Source organism: Rhinolophus sinicus, linkage group LG12 (assembly GCF_036562045.2).
Source record: "Rhinolophus sinicus isolate RSC01 linkage group LG12, ASM3656204v1, whole genome shotgun sequence".
NCBI classification, from domain to species: Eukaryota; Metazoa; Chordata; class Mammalia; order Chiroptera; family Rhinolophidae; genus Rhinolophus; species Rhinolophus sinicus.
Window position 1 is genome coordinate 1,228,170 of NC_133761.1, and position 21,030 is coordinate 1,249,199.

At 62.5% G+C, this 21,030-nt stretch overlaps 1 protein-coding gene across 2 annotated transcripts in view; it reads right to left on the minus strand.

Annotated features, from left to right (window-relative positions):
• The window catches only part of ADGRB1 (adhesion G protein-coupled receptor B1), a 74,860-nt gene that overhangs the window by 43,515 nt on the left and 10,315 nt on the right, over positions 1–21,030 (minus strand). For both annotated transcript variants that reach the window (XM_074317052.1, XM_074317053.1), the window contains exons 2-14: positions 18,028–19,018; positions 8,373–8,534; positions 7,211–7,321; positions 6,620–6,784; positions 6,165–6,329; positions 5,647–5,811; positions 5,002–5,166; positions 4,696–4,797; positions 3,911–4,017; positions 3,489–3,683; positions 3,124–3,192; positions 2,312–2,420; positions 192–335 (exon numbers count right to left, since the gene is read on the minus strand). In XM_074317052.1, the coding sequence (XP_074173153.1) occupies positions 192–335; positions 2,312–2,420; positions 3,124–3,192; positions 3,489–3,683; positions 3,911–4,017; positions 4,696–4,797; positions 5,002–5,166; positions 5,647–5,811; positions 6,165–6,329; positions 6,620–6,784; positions 7,211–7,321; positions 8,373–8,534; positions 18,028–18,796 (2,428 nt within the window). In that variant the 5' untranslated portion in view covers positions 18,797–19,018. The remainder of the gene's footprint in view (positions 1–191; positions 336–2,311; positions 2,421–3,123; positions 3,193–3,488; positions 3,684–3,910; positions 4,018–4,695; positions 4,798–5,001; positions 5,167–5,646; positions 5,812–6,164; positions 6,330–6,619; positions 6,785–7,210; positions 7,322–8,372; positions 8,535–18,027; positions 19,019–21,030) is intronic.

Consider the following 21,030-nt stretch of genomic DNA (forward strand, 5'->3'; position numbering starts at 1 on the left):
CTTCTCATCACAGAGAGGGCAGGGAGGGCTTCCTGGAGGAAGGGGAGACCTTGGGAACACTGAGAAGAAACATGGGTGCCGCCTGGTCCTTGGGGCAGCAGGCTAGGCTCCAGAAGGACCTTCTCAGGGGCTGGACCCTCACACACCCGAGTCTCCAGTGAGGGCCCCTCCCCTGCCCCGGGGCTCCTCACCTGCCAGCCCCGTGGAGAACACGCTCTTGGACACAGTGACCCTGTCCTCTGGCACCTTGGCCCCGTCGCCTGTGGCCCGCCATCCTTTCATGGGGAAGCTGATGTCCGTGGCCCCACTGGCCGGGAGCTTATGGATGCTCAGGACTGCGGTGGGGGCAGCGGGCAAGAGGGAGCAGAGACAGGGACAGTGGTTACACGACCTGCAGCCTCAGCCCTGGGACGCCACAGTGGGCCCAGGAGTCCAGGACTACCACTCGGGACACTCACGGCTCAGAGGGACAGGAGGCATTGCTTGGTGAGGCCCAGGGCCTGGCGCCTGCCTTCTGGGCCTCTCTGCCAGGCCCCTGGCCCCAAGCTGCAGACCAACTGCCCTTCCCATATGCACTGCCCCTGGATAGGCTTTTTGGGTCGGCTGCATCCCAGAGCCACTGCGCTCCACCTTGGCACCCCCCTAGCTTCCCCTTCACCCTGGCTCTAAAAAAGGGACAGGGACAGACCCCACCTCCCAGGCCGAGGATGGTAAGGAGACAACAGATGGGCTGGGTGGGAGGGGTGACCTGGAAGGAAGGTGCGGGGTGCGGGGAAGGGGGATGCAGCCTCTGGAGAGAAGCTGGTTTCGGGGACAGTTGCTGGTACCAATAGCCTTTCCTCTCAGCCTCTCCCTGTGGGAACCTGGCCCTGGGGTCTGGCCAGCATCTTGAAGACCCACAGCCCCACCTGGGCCCCAGCCAAGCTCACGTTTGAAGACCCCCAACCACGGGCATCGCGTGGACAAATGGCAGACAGAGGCCTGGGGGGACAGGACTTGGGTGTGGGGGGGTTGGCCCCCTGAGTCCCCTTCATTTCCAGCCCACCCACCCAGGCAAACACTGTGCTCCCTTTACCAGCACCCCACAGACTGGGTTGAGGTCTACATGAGGGGTACATTAGGTGTGGGGTGAAAGGGGGAGGGGCCAAGGAATCAGCCTCCACCTGCCTGGCTGCTACCTGGCCTTCGCCCGGCTCTGGGGCCTCTTTCCAAGAGAAACCCACCACACAGGTCAGTGCGGCTCTGTGCCTGGCTTACCGGCCATGCCCTCCGTGTGTGGTCAGCACTGGGGACCATGGCATGTCCCCTACGAGAGGCCCTGGGGACAGGGACAGGCCCCTGCTCTCTGAGTGACCAACCCTAAGTCCTCCACCAATGAGAGAATAGGGAACCAAGTCATGCCCTCAACACATACGCTGAGCACCTACTGTATGCCAGGTGTCCCAGTGCTGAAGTGTGGCAGTACCAAAGAGACAACTCCTGGCCTTGTCAGTGAGTGGGGGAGAATGACAGGCGGTGCCAACCACAGGGCTGGGCTGCGGGAGATGGGGGCGCACTTCCCAACACGGTGGTCTGGAGTCCTCCCCAGGGAGGCGACTGAATAAAGGCCTGGAGGGGATTGGGCTGCTTGGATTCTTGGGGCAGGTGTTGCAGGAACAGGGTGTGCAGGCTGTGGGGTGTGTGGGGTGTATGAGGGGTGTGTGGACAGAGTCTGGGGAGGTGTCCCAAACAGGGAGGCTGTGTGTCCCGTGAGAGCCACGACGGGCACACCGGGAATAGGCCTTCGGTGTAAGTGTGCAGGCACTGACCCCCAGGTCTCTGGCCCATTTACCCTTCTCGTCCCCGTGAGGTGAGCTGTCACCATCTCATGTTACACATTCGGTCAATGCAGGGAGCTGGGTGGGGTCCAGTCCCCTCTGACATGACGCTTCTGGGAGTGGAGGGCAGAGCAGGGGGTGCTGTACAGCCCTGCCTTCAAATCTCAGAGAGGGCACCGGGGCTGACAAGTCAAAGTAGGACCTGGGCCCCAGGGAGGTACCCCCGAGGGGCTGGCTGTGCACTGGGGCTCCTGGGGTGTTCCGGGCTCATGTCTGCGTCTCAGCGGGCCTATGCTGACCCCTCCCAGGGTCAGGTCAGACCCCAGCCACCAAGACTCTCAGGTCTGTGCACCTGGACAAACAGGCTGCCCTGGAGAGGCTCTGGCCGCTACCTGTGTATATAGACGAGGAAACTGAGGCAGGAAGGCCCTGCCCAGAGCTGCAGAGCAGGGGCACGGTGGTGGGGGGTTCAGAGGAGCGGGGCGTGGGCTTACCCAGGTTGTCTGTCACCTGGTACGCGTCCCGTAAGTCCTTCATCCGGAAGCCAATGACGTCCACAAAGTCCTCCACCAGCCGGAAGAGCTCCTTCGCGTTGGGGCCCATCTGGGGGCAGGTAGGGGTGGGGTCAGGGAGCCTCGGAGCCGGTGGGGAGCGGCCCCGTCAGGAACGCCAGAGCTAAATGAGGGTGTCACCAAAGGACCCTGCACCCCCAGTCGGGGACAGGCCTTCTCGTTTCTCTGCTTCCTCCCACCCCCTTCCTCATCTGTCCCCTCTGTGTCTGGGTCACTCCCTAGCACTACAGGCCCTGGACCTGATGGGAAGCGGGTCAGAACCTCTGAGGGCACAGCGCCATGCGTAGACGAGAACACTGAGCCCAGACACTGTGCTACAGCCCGTGGCACAGGATCAGGGGTCCAGGCTATGGAGGAGGGCAGGGGTCTCTGGGTATCCACTGTCCCCACACTGGGTACTGCCCGGGGGACAGAAACAATGGCAGGTTCCAGGTCAGTCTGGGAGGAAGGGAGGGACCCTTATTTCAGATGAGAAAGAACCACCACATCCGGGTCATCCTGACAAGCACCACGCAGCCAACACGTTTTGCCACATCCAGCCATCCTCTGATGGATGGGGAAACTGAGGCTGAGAAGGTTAAGTGCCTTCCTCAGAGTCACACAATAGGCGGAGGCTGGGCTGGGATTTGAATCCAGGGCCCCACCTGGGGCTGCCTGGGACTTAGGGAGGCAGCGTGGATGCCAGTGCCCGTCCTGCTGCTCCGACAATGGCGACCCCTGACTGCTGCCCTTACCAGCTGGGCCTCCTCCCATTTGTCCCGGTTCTCCTCTGCCAGCAGGTTGCTGATGATCTGGACAAAGTTCTGGAACGAAGAGAAAGGACCAGTGAGCAGAGAGCAAGGCACTAGTGTCAGGGCTCACCTGTGACCAGGGTCAGGGCTCAGCCTGTGACCAGGATCACGGCTCAGTGTGTGACCAGGGTCAGTACTCAGTATGTGGCCAGGGGCAGACACTGGGCAGCCTTTGGTGCTCACTGTAAGGTTGAGGTCATGGCCCAGCCTATGGCCAGGTCTGGGCTCAGTGGAGGCTGGGGTCCAGCACTGCCCCCCGTCTACTTCCCCAGGTGCCCCTCCCCTGGGTCACCCTCCTGGGAGCCCACCTGCACGTCCCCAGGGGTGGGGCTGTAGTACGCCCTTCTGAAGATCTCGGTCATGTTCCTTAGGACATCGATGGTAGAGAGCAGGTCCCCGCTGTAGCTAGTCCCATCCTGGGAGATCTCCACCAATGTCTGGATGACCTCCGACACCCCTTCCCCGGGCAGCCCACGCTGAGCCTTTGCCAGGTGTTCCCGGGTCTGGAGAGATGGGGAGGGTTGGGTGCCATGATCCTGCAGGATATGTCACAGCAGGTACCAAGAACCTCCCACACCTACGGGACCCTCTGCAGCCCCCAGCCAGTGGCCACAGCTGACTTGTGTCCACAGGGCATGTCACTGAGGACACAGGGTTATGCCTAAGGACATAGGGCAGAGGAGTGTCCTCGAGTGATAGGCTGGGCAGGAGACCCAGGACCAGTCCTCACCATCATCTGGATGTTTCGATAGTCGATGGAGACGCAGCGGATATAGGTGGGGGGCTCCCAGTAGGCGATGCCTTCCTCATCCAGCTCACAGCGTCGCAGGATGAGGCCTGGGGAGGCAGGGGGCAGCTCTGCCTCCTACTTCCCAGCTGGATGCCCACCTCTGGTGCGGGAATCCCACCCACAACTCCCAGGCCCGAGCCCCTCTGGATGGGACCCTCAGCCTCAGAAGCAGAGACTCGCCCACAGCCTCCCTCTGGCACGGGGGCCAGGCCTCCCCGCTCTCTTTCCTTCAGAACATTTCTGAGTGGCTGCTGCAGTGACCTGGCAGAGGCCAAACCTTCAGGGACCCACCTGCATGGGGCAGAGTCCTTGGTGGAGTGGGGGGCTTCAGGCTCAGCCTGGGGCCTCTCCTAGAGCATTTCCCCACCCAGAGCCCACAGCCTCGGCCCCACCTCAGCCCCACCCATGGTGGGAGACACTGGGCAGCCTTTGGGACCATTTGGTATCAGGCAGTGACAGCCTTAAACACAGGCACACCTGTGACCCAGAGCCTACTGCCAGGAAATAGTCAGGGAACAAGGCACAGCTGTGAGTACACAGTGCTGATGACAATAGAGAACTGACACAATCCTGTTACCCAACAGGAGGCATGAACCAGAAACGGACACGCCCCTTGCTCTGACAGCCCCTCGGGGCGAGCCTGTGTGGGCATCTCACTGCCCCACATACAGCTCTGTGAGGACAGCACAGGAGCCCCCCCACACCGGCTGCCTGCCAGCCCTCACCTGTGGCGTTCCGGGGACAGCGGACTGCAGCCACCTCTCCTGCTGGGGTCTCCTTCCAGATCACAGTGCCAAAGTTGTCCTCATCACAGATCTCATGGGGCTCTGCCAAGGGGTCAGAGATGGTGAGTGGAGGCAAGATCTGCGAAGGGGTGCCAAGACCTGGCAGTAAGGTCAGGGGGCCGAGATTCCCCAGGACATCCACCGTCATAAGAGGAAGACATTCCCCAGCCAGCTCAGCCCCAAGCCCCCCCAGTTACTCAGGGTGCCCTCCTGGAGCCCAGCTGTGGGGGGAGGGAGAACACTCACCCGGACACCGCTGGGCACTGCATTGGCGGAACTCATCCTGAGGGCCCTGGCAGGCTGCTCCCCCAAAGAAGGGCCCCGAGCAGATACGCTCCCGCCGCTGCGTGCCACCCCCACACGTGACACTGCAGCCGCCCCACGACGCCCAGGCCTGCCACTTCCCATCCACTGCAGGGCAAGCCAGGTATGAAGGCACAGGGCCGGGGACAAGGAGGGTACAGGTCCAGTAGGAACCAAAGTTCAGACACACAGGGCCATGGAGACGCAGAAAACAGGAAGGGCCAGACACACAGAGCCGCGGGGACCAAGGAGGTAGGAGCAGTAAGCCATGAGAAGAAAAGAAATTGAGACCACAGATGGAGAAAGCAGAGATCAACTTGATACAGAAAACCAAGTGCCTCACATGCACTGTCTCCCAGGACCGCCCCCATCCCACTGTCCTCCAGGACCGCCCCAATCCCACAGACCCCTCCAGGACCGCCCCCCATCCCACTGAGCCCCCCTCAAGACTGCCTTCACATCCCACCATCCCCCTACGCCCTGGTGGCCACATGCCAGGGTTCACAGTTAACCCCCACAGGCCTCGCCCTTCCTCTATGGGTCACGTCTGCCAGGTCCCCACCCACAGTCCCCACGTGTGGCACTGACCTGGGCACTGCTGCAGGAAGCAGTCTCTGCTCTCCACCCAGTGGCCCTGGCACTCGGCACCGCCATATGAGGGCCCGTTGCACTCCCGTGTGCGCTGCTGCCGGCCCTGGGAGCAGCTGGCAGAGCAGGTGCTCCAGCTTGACCACTCGTTCCAGTTTCCATCCACTGCCCGGCCCAGGGGAGGAAGGGGACAGGAACCAGCGTGAACACCCAGGGTCCCACACCTAGCCTGAGATGCAGTATAAACACCCCCAGGGGCCACCATCCCACCATGAAGGCTGGGCCACAAGTGTGAATGGCCTGGGGGCCACCACTCCAGCACCAAGGGTACAGGGATGATAATTCCCCAGGGCCTCCAACCTCCAGCCTGATCATAGCCTGAGGTTCCAAGCTCTGAGTGCCCAAGCAGGTGTCTCTGGGTGGGCAAAGCTGGACTCCTGGGGCTGGCCAGTGACCCACTGGACCCTTCCCCATCCCCTCCCTCCCTATGTGCCCCCAGCGCCCTCCCTCTCACCTACCAGGGCACAGGGCGATATTGCAGAACTTGGTTTGCTTCTCGGGGCCCTCACAGGGGTTGCCTCCAAACTGGGGGGGCCTGCAGGTGCGTGTGCGGTCCCGGAAGCCGCGGCCGCACGTGCTGGAGCACAGGCTCCAGGGCGACCACTCGTCCCAGGCGCCGTGCACTGTGGAGGGACAGGAGGGCGCTGCTGAACTCTGCGACCCCTGGACCTTAATATCCCGCTCAGGGCTCCCGGCTCCCTGGCCCCGAGTCTGGCTACCCCACCTGCGCTCATGATGCTCAGGCCCGCTCCTGATGCCCCGCCCTCGCTCCATGCTCCGCCCCCACCCCTGCTCCCCTAGGCCTTGGTTGCCCCGCCCTCAGACGTCCCACCCCTGCTTCTGATGCTCCGCCTCCACCCCCTTCCCGCCCGGCTGTCCCGCTCAGCCGCCCAGCCCCACCGCGCACGCCTACCTGGACACACCGCCGAGTTGTTGCATAGCCGCTGCTCGCGCAGGGGCCCACTGCACTGCGTGCTGTAGGAGGAGGACACGCAGAAGCGCGTGCGGGTCTGCCAGCCCTCACCGCACGTGCTGGAGCACACACTCCACGGGGACCACTCCTCTGCCGCGGGGTCACCTATGGGCCCAGACCTACAGCGTTACAGGCCTGCCGCTGCCTCTCTGCCAGGACTGCGGTCAGACCCTCAGGGGGACGCCCAGGAGCAGGGCCGCGGTGCTGAGCAGCCGTTGGTGGTTGTGAGGCCTTTAGCTCGCAGGGCTGGAAGCCGGGCTGATCTCAGGACCTGCCCTCCCCTGCAAGGCTATGGGGCTGGGTCTCCGGGGCCCTGGGCTCTAGTTTCCCTAAAGCCATTTGGCCTGGAGAGGAGAGCCTGGCACCAGAGAAGATATAGTCTAATTGTGGTAGTTATCAATGTTATTTCTTATAATTAGCAGTTAACAACTTAAAATATTTGCCCAAAGACCTAGTCCCGTGAAACCGACCTTCCCCACTCTACAGCGTTTTTGTCCTCACATGTCAGTCCCATCCAGCCCTGCAGCTCACCTGTCTGTGGGGACGGGAACCCAAACTGCTGAAGCTCGTCTCCCAGCTCCTCACGCCGCCGAGCGTCAGTGGACCTCAGGGACTGGCTCCTGGAGTTGCTGCGTCCGGCTGCTGCAGACGGGCTCAGGTCAGCGCCTGGGCTGTGGTGCTCAAGAGCCTTGCTCTGGGCCCTGGGTCCCTCTGTCCCCCGCCAGAGTGGGGCGGGGCTTCACAGCACCAGGGCTGCTTGACCCCACTGGACAATTGGGAAACCTGGGACCAGGGCACCCCGATCTGGCGCCAACCCGTCTGGCCCATTCCTGTGGGTATCATCTCCCCCACCCTGCCCTTCTGCCTCTCTTCCTCCAGGGTCTGCACCTGCGGGACAGCACGTTTCAGTGGCTGCTGCCCTCCCATGCTCAGCTGCCCTCCCCTGCTCAGCATCCCACAGCTCCCCTGCCTCCTGTGGCCTGGACCCCCCCCCCCCACACACACACCCTCCCTAGTCTTTTGAGATGAGCTCCTCTCCCAGGAAAGTTCATCAAGGAAATAAGCAACCCAAAGAATGACAGTCTCATTATAACTTGATTTAACTTTATGGAAGCAGCTAAAATATACATGAAGTCATTAGGGAGTCTTATTAGAGAAATACGTTCTGGAGGCAGGATTGGCCTGGGGCAGGAAGGTCTGGCCAGGACTAGGGGGCAGTGGGAGCGAGCACCTCAAAATTATCAATCCACAGATGAGAAGAAAGTCCCATGCAGTCCCCCCTACCTCTGCGTCCCACCTCTCCTCCTGGGCCTTTTCCTCGGCTGGTCCCCGCCCCCAGGACCAGGCCTGGCCACCCCCTTGGCCAGGCTCTACCCTGTGGCCGGCCCTCGCATCAGGTCCCGCCCCTCATAGCACAGGTGACCCGCCTGCCTTTTCCAGGCTTTGCCCCAAGGCCATCCTTCTTCTCCGTCTCCTCCCTCACCTGGCCTGGCCCTGACATGGGTGCCCCCTTCCGCTCCTGACCTGGCTAGTCCTGGATTCCTGCCTTCATCCTGCCCAGACCAAATCCATTCCCTCCACCCGGCCCCAACCTGCGTCCCTCCCTCCACTCGACCCGCGCCCCTTCCTCTCCTGACCTGGCCCCACCCCAGACCCTTCCCTCCACTGGCCGCCCGTCCACCCCTGCACTCACGGCCGCAGGCTTTGCGGTTGCACAGGCGGCCCTCCTCCAGCACGCCCTCGCAGCCGCCACCCTCCATGCCAGCTGCAGGCAGGCAGGTGCGCGTCCGTGTCTGTAAGCCTCCTCCGCAGTCTCGCGTGCACTCGCCCCACAGCGACCACAGCTTCCAGCCGCCTGGTGGGAACCAGAGGGCAGGGGTCAGAGCCAGGGATGGGGACAAAGAGATAGGGTGCCTTTCAGAGTGACCTCTGGAGGGTCTCCCAGGCAGGGATGGGGCCACAGCGGCCCACGCGGAGAGACCCGAACTGTGAGGGCCAGCCTGGGAACCAGCACAATGGAGGTCAGCTGGGAGGCCAAGTGTGGGCCTGCGTGGGGTAGGTGGTGGGGAGGTAGAGGTGCAGGGGAAGGGTCTGACCAGGGAGAGCCTTGGCTGTGCGGTGCCCACCCCACTCCCTCTGATCCCCTCTGGGCCTTTTCCTCGGCTGGTCCCTGCCCCCAGTACTCTGGGCTCTCTGTCCACAGGCATCTGTGCTAGGGTCTCTCCTGGCTCTGAATCCAGGTCCCTAGCGTGGGGGCTGGGACAAAGCTGGAGCCCCAGAGGGGTCTGAAGAATGAATGAATGAATGAATGAATGACACCCATGCCCACCTCAGCGGCTGCATTATAAGGTCCTAGAGATGGGCTGAGGGCAGAGAGGGCCCTTTGACGAGTCTCATTCCTGGGCGCAGCTCCTCTAGCCCTGCCGGAAGGCCCCCCGTGGTTCTCAGTCCAGTTCCCTGAGCCTGTTTCTTCATCATCCCCCACCCAGGTATGAACACCACACCTGGTGGCCCAGGGGGGCCTCAAACTCAGGGCCCAGCCAGGCTGAGCTCCCCCACACCTCCCCAGACCTGGTAAAACTGGCCACTGGCTGCTGAGGGTGCCTGGCGACAAAGGCCTCTACCTGGGCCTCCAGGCCCCTCCAGCCACCCCTGCCTGACCCCAGCTGCCCCCTTTCAGCCCCTCATGGATCTTCCTCCATCCTGTCCCCCCAACAATTAGCCCTTGGTAACCCTAGTACCACAAGGACACTGAGCAGGACAGCCTCAAAGTAGGGAAGACACTGAGGGATGAGGAGCAGGGAGGTCACCGGGCCAGAGCCTGGTGGCTGCACTGATGGGCCAAGGGGCCGCTTGTCCAGGCCTTCTGTTCAAACACCATGCTTAAGGCTGCCCAGGTGGCTCCCACTGCGAGGAACTCCAGCTGCTGCCATCCTGTTTGTCCTGGGGGACACCCAGGCCCCTGCACTCCCAGCAACGCAGGCCAGGGTGCACTCTGCCGCGGCGGGCAGCCTCACCAGCACCTATGGGCGGTGGGCATCCTGCACAAGCACACAACTCTGCGCCCACGAGCGAGGCAGCCAGGAGGACTGCCAAAGTTCAGCACAAGGGTCCGCCCTAGAGCTGGGCCATTGCCCCCCAAGTCCTGCTCAACCGAGGCTGGAGCAGGGGTGCCAGGCTGGTCAAGGGCAGGTCGCAAAGGGCCTATGAGAAGGGTCTCTAGTGCATCTGGGAGCTCCGGCTTGCCTGTGGCTTGCGGGAGTGCACCCCACTGCGGGGTGAGAATGAGGGTTTTGGGAGATCCCAGAGGGTGGGCCCCCAAACAGGTTCACATACTGGCCCCACCACCCACCAGCTGTGGGATGGTCAAGTCCATGTCGTCCTGACCTCACGCCCCTCTTCTGAGGATATGGAGCATTGTCCCAGGACTGAGGCCAAATGGCAAGAACAGGCTCAGAAAGGACGGGTATGGGGGTGGTCACTGGGGTCAGAGTTGACTCCAGAGAACCCACTTTGATTTGCAGCAAATTCAGTGTCCCGTGACTCTGTTCTGTGGAGGGGCACCTTCACTCCGCGGTGCCGGAGTTCCCGCCTCATCACCCCTGTGCAGCTGCTGGGAACCGACAGCAGGGGGCGCCGGCGGCCAAGGAATGGGAGGCACGGACCGGAAGGAACCTCCCCGATGTGAGCCGCTGGCCTGGGTGCACAGCATGAGAAGGGGAGCCTGTTGTGGAACCTTCTCCTCTCCCTTCCCTCATAGAGCCCACCCTCCCGCGGGGCCCAGAGAGGCAGGGCACCTCTGCCAAGGGCACATAGCAGCCATGCCTCCTGTCCTCTGTGCCCAGCCAGGTGGCTGTCCCTCAGTTGTTGGGTGGGGACCCTGCTCTGTCTCTCACTCACATGCATCTCCCATGTGCGCGAGGCCCAGGGAGGGGCTTGCCAGAGCCACAGAGCGGGGGCAGGGCTGCTCTCTACACGGACCCTTCCTCTGGGGTGGAGACCTGGCTCTGAGCCCCTCCTGGGTCTGGGCGTGACGCCTTCATCTGGCAGTCATCGTGTTACCACAGGGAGCCCTCTCTGCTCCCACTGTTCAGATGAGAAGACTGAGGCAGCCCAGGTGAAGGAGTGCCCGTGCCCCCAGCTAGGAAGAGGTTGAGCAGGATTGCACAGCCTGTCTGTCCCCCACTCCCGGCCCAGCCCTCCTGGGGGTATCTCGGGCAGAGGTGTTCTCACCCTCCCCTGCCCCCAGCTGGCCCTGCTCTGTGCCAGGCACCTCAGCACACAGGAACCTCAAGTCTCATCCACCCCGGAGGCAGCATTTTCATCCCATTTACAGTGGAGGAAACAGGCTCAAAGAGGGGTGGTCCAGACAGCCAGGGGCTGGGAGTAAGGCCATGCCCAGGCGGGTCTGCCCTGGAGCTGGCACCGAGGGGTGAAGAGGACCGCTGAGTCAGAACTATAAATACGGAGGGTACTACATAAATACCATTTTGTCTTATACTGCAGTTACCATGGAAGCACCCCAAAGAGGCCCCGAGCACGGCCTCCATGTGTCCACCTGCACGGACAGGGCAGGTGTGACAGCCCAGGCTGCCCAGAGTGGGCCTTTGCTGCTGCACTTCACATGCCTTCACTCGGGTGATCTTGGCCCAGAACCACGGCCATTTCACAGGTGCAGAAAGGGAGGCCAAGTTACCTAGGGCTGGCAAGGAGAGGAGCGGGCACTGGAAGCCACGGTGAGATTCCAAATGCTCTCCCTGCACCCACCCCCCACTAACGCCACCTTCTGTGACCAACCACAGGCCCCAGCCCAGTGTTCCAGGCCTCAGTGGTCTCACCCGCCAAAGCCACCACATCCCGTGACACCGAGACAAAGGAACAGAGAGGGCCGGAGTCTAGGGACACAGACCTGGTGGGGTCAGGGTGGGCATGTCCTGCCTGTTGCCCCTTGCTGTCCCAGCCCAGCCCCCACACGGAAGCCTGAGTGACGTGGAAACCAGTGGTGGGTGGGAGAGAGAGGGTGTCCAAGCCAGGCTAATCGGAGGATGCCACTCGGTTCCCATGGCAACTGCTGCAGAGCTCCGTCTTTCAGGGTAGACTCAGGTTAGGCCTCAGCTGCCAAAACACCCACGATTTCAGGGCTGGTTACCTTGGTGACCCAGGTGGTGAGGATGTAGAGGGGGAGAGGAGGAGGAGGGGGCCACGGGCTCAGGGGACAGACTGCCCCCAGCCCTGTCCCTGACCCTGGTCACATCCTGAGCTGGCTCCTCTCCTTAGTCGGCCTTCTGATCCGGGGCCAGGATCCCTGATTCTCTGCATATACTGAGCCCTGATCCCCTCACAGACTGATGCCCGACCTCGGCCACACTCCCGCCACTAACGAGCACTCAGGAAACGGGAGCTGCTATTTTTGTTATCGTTTGTATTTTTAATGTGTGTCCCCACACAGCTGACACTTGATAAATGTGTGTCCATGACGGGGGGAATCACCCAGGAAGGACTCCCAGGGCCCGAAGTGCGGGGCCTGGAGACGCTCAGGCTGCCCTCTGCTGGGTGGCCAAGGGGCTCCTGGGCTGGGTGGGCTTCGAGGGGGCAGCAGAGGCGTGGGCAAGGCCGGGGGTGGGATGCCCCTCCAGGTCCAGAAAGAAACCGCCATTCTTACCCAGCTCAATGCCCCCTCTGTGTGGAAGCCTCATTTCCATCTCATTACAGGATGAATAGAACCAATTAATGGCCTCTAGGCAGCCTGGCCACCCAGAAGAGGGGGCTCACGAAGAGGGGTCTACTGGCCTCCTTCCCACCCTGGCGCCTGGAGGCTGTGACCTCTCAGGCCCCTGTGCCCCAAGTTGGCTGGGATGGGGGCGCTGGGGGAGGCCCTGCCCCTGCTGGGCTTTGGGGTGTTTGGTGGTCCCGTTTGGAGGAGGGAACTGTGCACTTTCCATCTCGTCCAGCAGAGGTCTCCCCAGTCCAGCAGGTCTCCAAGCACCTGCCCATTCCCACAGGCCTGCCCGGCGGGGCTCCCCAGGCACCCACTGCGGAGTCCAGCTCCTGTGAAGACCCCTACCCCACCCCCACCAACTTAAGGCCTGTCCCAGAGCACCCAGGCTCCTCCTCTGAACCTCCTGCATGAATGTGCAAATGGAGACCAAAGGAGCTAGGCCGGCTTCCTGAAACCCTCCTCCACCAGACCACGGGCTCCACAGGGCCTGCCCCCGGCTCCCCCCCCATTTCCCCCCCCCCCCCCGCCCCCGCAGGCCCTGGCGTTGCCCTTCCTCCAGGGGGCCTGCAGCTCCCACTCTCAGCCTGGAGGAACCGGCAGCAGCCTGCCCAGCTGTAGCAGGTGACAAGGGATCTCAGGATGGGCCGAGGGAGCCGCGCCCACCGCCACGGGCCACCTCCAGGTGAGGGGGACAAGGAAAGCTCCTCCCACACCTGTGTCTGCATCGCCCTCAACCTCGGGTAGACCACGTGAGCAGGCCTGTCCCATCCCACTTCACAGACGGGAAACAGGCTTGCCGACCTAGCTTACTTGGTCCTGTCTGCAAGGTCATTCGCTTTGTCCTTGGCTCCTTTCCTCCTCGGGCAGGTGCTCCCCATCAAGAATGGTGTCCTATTATAAGCATGAAGGCCCAGGCCCCACCCTGGCTCTGCCCTTCGGCCCTGGCTGACCTGGGCAAGTCCCCTCCCTTCGCTGGGCCTCCACCATACGGCTGACATCCCTTCTCCCATCTTTCTGGGACATGGAACCCAAGCAGGGTCTCTGGCAGCCGGGCAGCATGGGGTCACTGCCTCACGTGGGGAACTGTGGGTGACGGCATACATGTGCACGTCACGGTCCTGGGGCCATAACCTGCTATCTGCAGTGAGCCTTGTCGCCAGTGGACACTTTGTTTTCCAGACTTTTCTAAATTGGTCCTTGTGCAAAAAGAGCAGCATCTGTGGCTGACATGATCAGACCAAAGTCCCTGGCGGGGGGGCCCCTCCCGTTCTCCCCGTGCACCCCCCCCAAGGGCTCAGAGACATAGCCCTCCCACTTGGAACTCCCCCACACACTCCAGGCCCAGCCTCTCTCCACACCCTGCAGACACTGCTTCCAGGGGGACCTCTCCACGCCCTGCAGGGGTGTGTGTGTCAGGGCAGGGGCCACCCGCTCAGTGGTGCCAGGCCCGGAGGCAGGGTGGGGACTTATCCCCTCCCTCAGCAGCTGTGTGGTCCTGGATGGGTCACAGCCCCTGAGCCCAGCATCACAGCCTCACAGCCCTCCAGACCCACATGCCCAGACGTCCTTCACTTGCTCAGGCTCTAGCTCAGCCCCATTCCCCACCCCGTGCCGCCCAAGGGGGCAGACACAGAGTCAGGGACACACACAGACACACACACAGTTGCTTCCAGCCCCCAGGACACTGCTTTTTCATTATCTTACATGTCACTTCTGCAATAAAATTCTTTAATTAAAACATGAATATTTAAAACAACCCCTGAGAGAAGTGGCCCCATCTCACCAGAGGCAGAAAGATGCACAGAGAGACTATGCATGGGACAGAGACACACGCACAGACCCCTGGTGGGGGTGCGCCTGAGAGGGTCAGCCAGGCGGCCACGCAGTGGCAAGGGAACAGTTGCTCTGGCCTGAGGAATGCTGGCCCAGGCGGCGCGTGACGTGGCCATGTGGCGTTTGGACAGGCCAGGCGGGGCGCAGGGCTGTAAATGGGCCACAGGCTGGCCTGGGCCGCCTGCTCGATCCCTGGCTTGGCTGCACACAGCCTTCCTGGGGAGGACACGGAGGGATGTGTTTGTCCCAGCCTCCCCTGGCCAGTGAAGCTCACTGGGCACAGGGCTCAGCAGGCACGATCTGGAGTCTGGTGCCTGGCCCAGCTCTGCCATGTGTCTTCTGAATGATTGCTGGGCCTCTCTGGTGCATGCGTGCCTCATCCCCATGCACACACGTGTGCACAGGACCCTCCCAGCAGAACTCAGTGCAGGGGGTACTGCCAGGTGGCCAAGAGCTGGCTCTGCTGTCAGTCTACTCCTCACCAGCTTTGTGACCCTAGCTACTGCCTTAATGCCTCTATGCCTCATTCCACTCAACAAGCATTTATGAGCACCCGCTGTATGCCAGGTACTGTTGCACACACTGGGGGCTACTTCAGGGAGTGGGCAAACACCCATGCCTAGCAGGGACAGAGAATGAGGAAGGAACCCCACCAATACCGGAAGTTATCCAGTGTGTTCACAGGTGATAGATACCTAGATGGAAAGAGGAAAACAGACAGCGTGTGGGGTGGAGAGCTGGGGCTGAGGCTCTTTCCACCTGAACCAGCACGGTCTGGGTGAGCCTCACGGAGGAGGGATGGCTGAGCGAGGATTTGAGGTAGGCAGCTCTTTGGGGTCTGGGGAAGAGCGTTCCTAGACAGGGAACACCTGTGGCAGGAGGGTGCCCGGGTGGAGAGCCAGCCTCAGGGGCTGCTGGGAAGAGCAAACCAGTGCATATGTGGATGCTTTGGGCACAAAGTAAACACGCCAAACATGGCTGCTGTCACAACTACTGAGATCATTTCAGGCCCCGGGTCCCAGACGCAGTCTGCGTCCAGGACACAGGCACTGGGGTCAGCCATCTCTGGGCCTGGACGACATGGTCCCTCCCTCCTGCCCAGTGCAGACCAACTGCCTTCCTACAAGGCCACCTGTCCCTGCCATGGCCCTTACACTGTGCTTGGTCAAAATCGCCAAAGGTGGCCCTGCACAGAACCCAGCCTCAAAGCACACATGTGTACACACATGCATGCATGCACACGGACTCTAGGTACTGCACACATGTACGCTCACGTGCACACATACATGGACACACACGCACCCACACACACACCTCCCTACCCTCTTCTGTCCCCACCACCAGCCACTCTCCCCTCAGAATCTCCACGAAGGCCCCCACTGCCCCACCCAACTGCCAGTACCTGCACTGTCTCTGCCCCCCAAACTCTCCAGTCAATGAACGTATTGGGGTCACCACTAACTGTCACCCCACTTCTCATTCCTCCCAGCAACCAAGGAAGGCAGGTATTACTCTTTCCATTTTAAAGATGAGGGGCCTGAGGGGATGAAAGAGCAGATGGGAGCAGCTGGGGGCCAGTGAGTTGGGACTTGAACCTAACCTGGTCCTGCGCCCGATCGCCCTGCTCACAGGACATTCCCAGCGGAATGACCCACGAGCATCTCATGCTCAAGTCCCACTCTGACCTCTGGGTCTTCCTCCCCCGCCTGTTCCTCCCCACTGCATCCTCACTGGATACCTGGGTGAACGACCTTATTCTAGGCCAGAAATCCAGAGTGGTCTGGTGACGTCCTTTCTCCTCACCCACATCTTTGCATCAGCAAGTCCATCAGCTCCACCCGAGACCCTCCTCCTTCCTGTCAGCCCCTCCTGGAGGCCTGCAGTCGCCCCTCCCTGTCCAGGAATAATCCCCTCTGGGCCACACCCTTCTGCAGTTACAGCTCAAATAACCGCACTCTTCTGCTTAAGGCTCTCGCCCCCAACCCTTCTGCTCTCCGGGGAGAGCAGGCCTGTTCCCCCTGGCACCCCAGCTCCTGCCTCGGCACGGCACAAAGTAGGTGCTCCGTGGGGAGTGGGGCTTTAGCTCCATCCGGCACACAAACTCTGGCACGGATGCCAGCCCTGTCCTCTTGACCTTCTCCTTCTGGCATCTCCACGCGGCTCTGAGCAGCACTGGGCATTTCCCAGCATGGCCGCTGGTCCACAACGCTCACAGAGACCAGCTCTTACATCCTGGGTGCCAACGTGGGCCCGGCCCCAGGGCCATCAGCTCCGATGTGACAGCATGGTCCTGCAAAGCAGTCAGCACTTCACAGAGGAGGAAACCGAGGCTCAGGGGACAGGTGACCACTGGGGAGTGGCCGAGCAGGATGCATCCTCCTGTGCCTTCCTCACTCTCAAACCAGCTCTGCCCACTTCTCTGCTCCTCAGAAGCTATCCAAGCCAAGGTCACAGTGACCTCTACCTTGCCATGCCCCAAGGTCAGCGCTCCCAGAAAACTACCCCACTGCTGGGGGCTGACGCAACTGAGGTCTCCCCATCTTGATGGGGCATTTTCTGCTGGTTTTCTGGACACCCCACCTACCCCCACTTCTTGGAGGTTCTGCCCGTCACCTCCCTTTTCTCCCCCACTCCTTTCCAGCTCTGCTCACAGCTCACAGAGGCATTTAACCTGGGATCCAGGCCCCAGGGGCCATGAATAGAACTGGATTCCAGGATAACTGGGTTCCTTTATACCCCACATGCTTATTTTATGCCTTTAAAGATGTTATTCTGAGAAGTAGTTCATCGGGCGTGGACAATGTAATCTGGCCCCACAGTGACCAGCTCAGCATGGACACCCAGTCTGGCCTGGCCCCTGGATGCAAGGCACGTGTGTTCAGCTGCCTGCCTGGTGTCTCAAGCTGACCCCTGCTGCTGTCCCTCCGCCAGCCATTGCTCCAGCCTCACAGATGCTCCCAGGACATCCTGGGCATCCTGCAATGGGGGTGGGGGGCGCCTCCTGACCCCACTGCCTGTGGAGCCTCACCCCATGTCCCATCCCGCTAATGGCATCCTCCTGCCCAGGCCCCGGCCCTCTCTGCTGGCGCGAGCACATGCCCACTTCCAGCCTTTGCCCTGCCCTGGGCCTGCAGTGCGTCCTGACACCCGCGGGCTTCTCCTGCACCTCTGACCTCAGGCACCGGCGACCTTTCCCTCGTACTGTCCCCAACATAGGGCCTTCCTTGCCAGCTCCCGTAGCCCCACAACTCCCTGAGGGCGGGGCTGGGCTGTGGGTTGTCACTGCCTTCTCCGTGGTACCTGGAACACACCTGCAGGCACTCAGTCACTAACTGCTGGACAAAAGATTTCCACGGCTACACCACACTCAATCCCCAAATGTCATCTCCCCAGACATGTCCAAACACCTGTCTGCTCACATTTTCTCCAGCATGCATCCCAAGAGGCCCCTGTAGACCCCAGCCTGCTGGCCCGTTAGATTGTCCTGCCTGAGAAAAAGTAAGGAGGCTCCCCAGCCAGGAATTTAAAACCACATCACCGGAGAGAGATCAGACCTGTTCTTCATTCCTTCCTTTCTCCATTCCCTGGGCACCTCCCATGTCCTGGGCACATACTGGTTCCTAGGGGCTAGTGGCCAGCACTCAGGCCACCAGTCCTGAGCCACCTGTAGCTAGCTTATCTCTACGCATTGGCTTCCCTGAAGGTGTGCTCAGGGGGTGGGCAGCCAGGACAGCCCTTAAGAGAAGACCCTCTGCCCAGAGAGCCACCCCTGGGTCCTCTCCCGGCTGTCACTCACCTGGAGCGCCATCCCCGCCCCGGTCCTGGGTCAGGCTGGTGAGGCAGTTCTCAGGGCCACCAGCCACTCCATCCCTCAGGCAGACGTCCCCTCGGGGAACCAAGGGGCTGGAGCCAGGGTCGCTGGTGTCCCCGCCCAGGCAGGCACAGGGGGTCTGCATGATGCCACAGGGGTGTGAGCTGTGGCTGCCGGCCAGACAGGCGTCCAGCCAGCGGCACAGCATCTGGCAGGCGGCCCGGCTGGGGTTGCGGTTGCCCACGACCAGGTACTCCACGGAGAAGTCATGGCTGGGGCCCAGGGGCCTGGGGACGTCCTCCAGGGGCGGCTGCTGGCGTAACATCTGCAGGAACTGCTTGCTGGCCTGGAGGAAGGCCAGGGGTGCCGCCGGGTCACACAGCCGCAGCACCTCGTCGAAGCTCTCCATGCCCAGGTAGGTGCGCGTGGACTCCAGGAATGAGTCGAATTGGTAGGTGCGGACGCGGCTGGGGCCGCCGCAGGGCGTGGGCGCCTTGGCCACCTTCAGGTACAACGTGTAGCGCCGAGGGTCCGGGTTGCGCAGGGTCCAGGAGCAGCGTGAGGCGTTGGCCGGGAACACGGCGGCCGCCGAGAAGTACCCAAAGAACTTGCCCTGCACCACCGTGGCACACGGCTCAGCCCCTGGTCCTGAGTCGGCCCCCGAGGCCGCCCGCGCCCGGCGCCCCAGCAGCAGCAACAGCAGCAATGGGCCCAGGGTCCAGCGGGGGCTCAGGGCGGGGGCCTGGCCCCTCATCCTAGCTCGCGGGGCCGCCGGGGTTCCGCGGGCTGGGCAGGCAGACTCCCACCAGGCCTGGACATGCCAGGGTCCAGCGTCAAGTGGGCCAGGCCAGGGGCCGGGACCAGAGGACAGGATCTCTGAGTGAGGGCAGGAGGAAAGGCCTTCAGACGACCGAGAGAGTGACGGGGGCTCCTAACGTCCAGGGCCCTACCACCAGCCTGTGGCCACTGGCAGCAGCTGAAAGAGAAAGCAGAATGGGAGACGTGTGAGCCCCCTCGGGGAGACTGGGACTGTGGGCACGCTGGGGCACTGCCCACCCTGGGCTTTGGGCAGCTGACACGGGCCCTGGCACTGCTCCCAGGCACCTGCCCTGTCCACCTGTCCATCAGCCACCTGCAGGGGCCCAGCCAGGGGGACGGGAGACCCCTCCTTCACTCAGGCCTGAGCAGGGTTTGCTGGGCAGCGCCAGGCCAGGGCACATGCCACAGGGACCCTGGCTGTGCCTGTCTGGCCAGCAGCCTGGCATGGCTCCTGCGGGCTCTGGGCCTGCTGCCTGCCCACTCACCCCGTCTCGGCCATAGTGGCCACCCATCCCCTTGGACCTCCGTAACTGTCTATGAGCCTCTGGGGGGAAGGAGGCCTGGTTCTCTCTCCCGGCCCTGCCCTTACCTCAGTCACCTTTCTCTACGACCTCCCCCTCTCCTGCGCCCCCTGCAGACCTGACAAGAAGGGAAGTGGGACACAGGGAGCAGAGGAGCAAGGTCACTGCAGCCATCTCCCAGCCTCTGGCGGTCCTGCAGCACCTCTAAGCCTCGCCCAGGGTCGGGAGCAGAGACCCCTCCTCAAAGCAGGACTGCCCAGTTCTTTGAGAGGTGGGGGTGGGGGTCCGACCCCGGTCCTAGGCTGTAACAGACATCCACCCACCTCCTCCTTGGTCCCCACCTGTCACTGCAGCCTCTCAGCCCCCCCACCCCCAGCCATGCTCCCTGCCTTTTGTGCTGGGGATCCCCTGGCCTCTCAGGCCCTGCACCTCCAAGTGGGGAGGGCGGGGGCATGGAGTGTCCTGGAGCCGCCAGAGTCCAGCTGGGCCTGCACTGACCCCTCGTTTGCGAGGCTGGAGCTATTACCCCCCACGCCTATTTCAGGATGGGAAAACTGAGGCTCAGAGGCGGTAAGGACTTACCCAAGGTCACAGTGCGGGGGCTGGAGAACCGACATGTAAAGCCTCAGACTGACCCCAACCTTGTGCCACTGGCATCACTCCCTGCTCCTGCTGCACACACCCCGGGGACAGGAAGGCCACTCGGGCCCGTGGTAAGCAGGGACATGGAGGCGCCCAGGCCTCCCAAGCCAGTGCATCTATCCCGACCCGCAGCAGCTGAGCTGGCCGGCCAGGAGAGAGCGGCCGCCAGCGCCCAGAGCCGCCTGGCCTCCTGGTGCCAGGGCCTCCGCTCTGCTGACCGTGCACACAGCAGCCGCCTGCCCACAGGGACTCGCCGCTTCCTGCTGCCTGGGCCCAGCTGGCCGGCGACACAACGTAGGTCACTGCTCTGCAGTCCCCTCCCAGCGTCCTTGCTGTGTGGGCCTTGGAGACGGAGCAGGGAGCTCCGCAGGCCGAGCTTGGAGGCCTGGACTCCGGCTGCCCCTCATGGCTGCGTGGCCTCGGGTAAGTCCCTTGCCTCCCAGCCTCAGTTTCCCCACCTGTCAAACGGAGACCAAGGCTCTGGAGTGAGCCTCCAACAGGCTTCTGGGGCCAGAAGACAGCCTACAAGTGCCCACTGCTGGGGTTCTCATACAGGGTTCTTTGGAGCCCTGGAGTCCCACTGGGGAGACCACCAGGTCCACCAGGGAGCCAGGTGTGGGAGGGGAACAGTAGGACTGAGCTGACTTCCTGGCACCCTCGAGGACGTTTCTGACTTGAACCACAGCCATGCCCTGGCCCTGCTGGCCAGAGACTGTCCCAGCCACGACCCTGAGCACCACGGAGCTGGCCTAGCCCTGCCTCTTCTGGCTGGGTCACAGAGCAGAACTGGGCTGGAGGCCCAGATTGTCAGTGCAGACGGTTCCTCCACCTGCCAGCAGTCACTCCGCCTCCACCTGCCCACACCCCACGCCCCTGCCCCCACAGACCCACAGGTCCCCTGCAGCGCGCTGAGGCTCCTTCACCCCCAGGAACTGTTCGCCTGAGACCCTCCAGAAAGGCCTTGGATCAGCGGCTCAGAGGCTGCTCTGGGCCTTCTCACCACCGA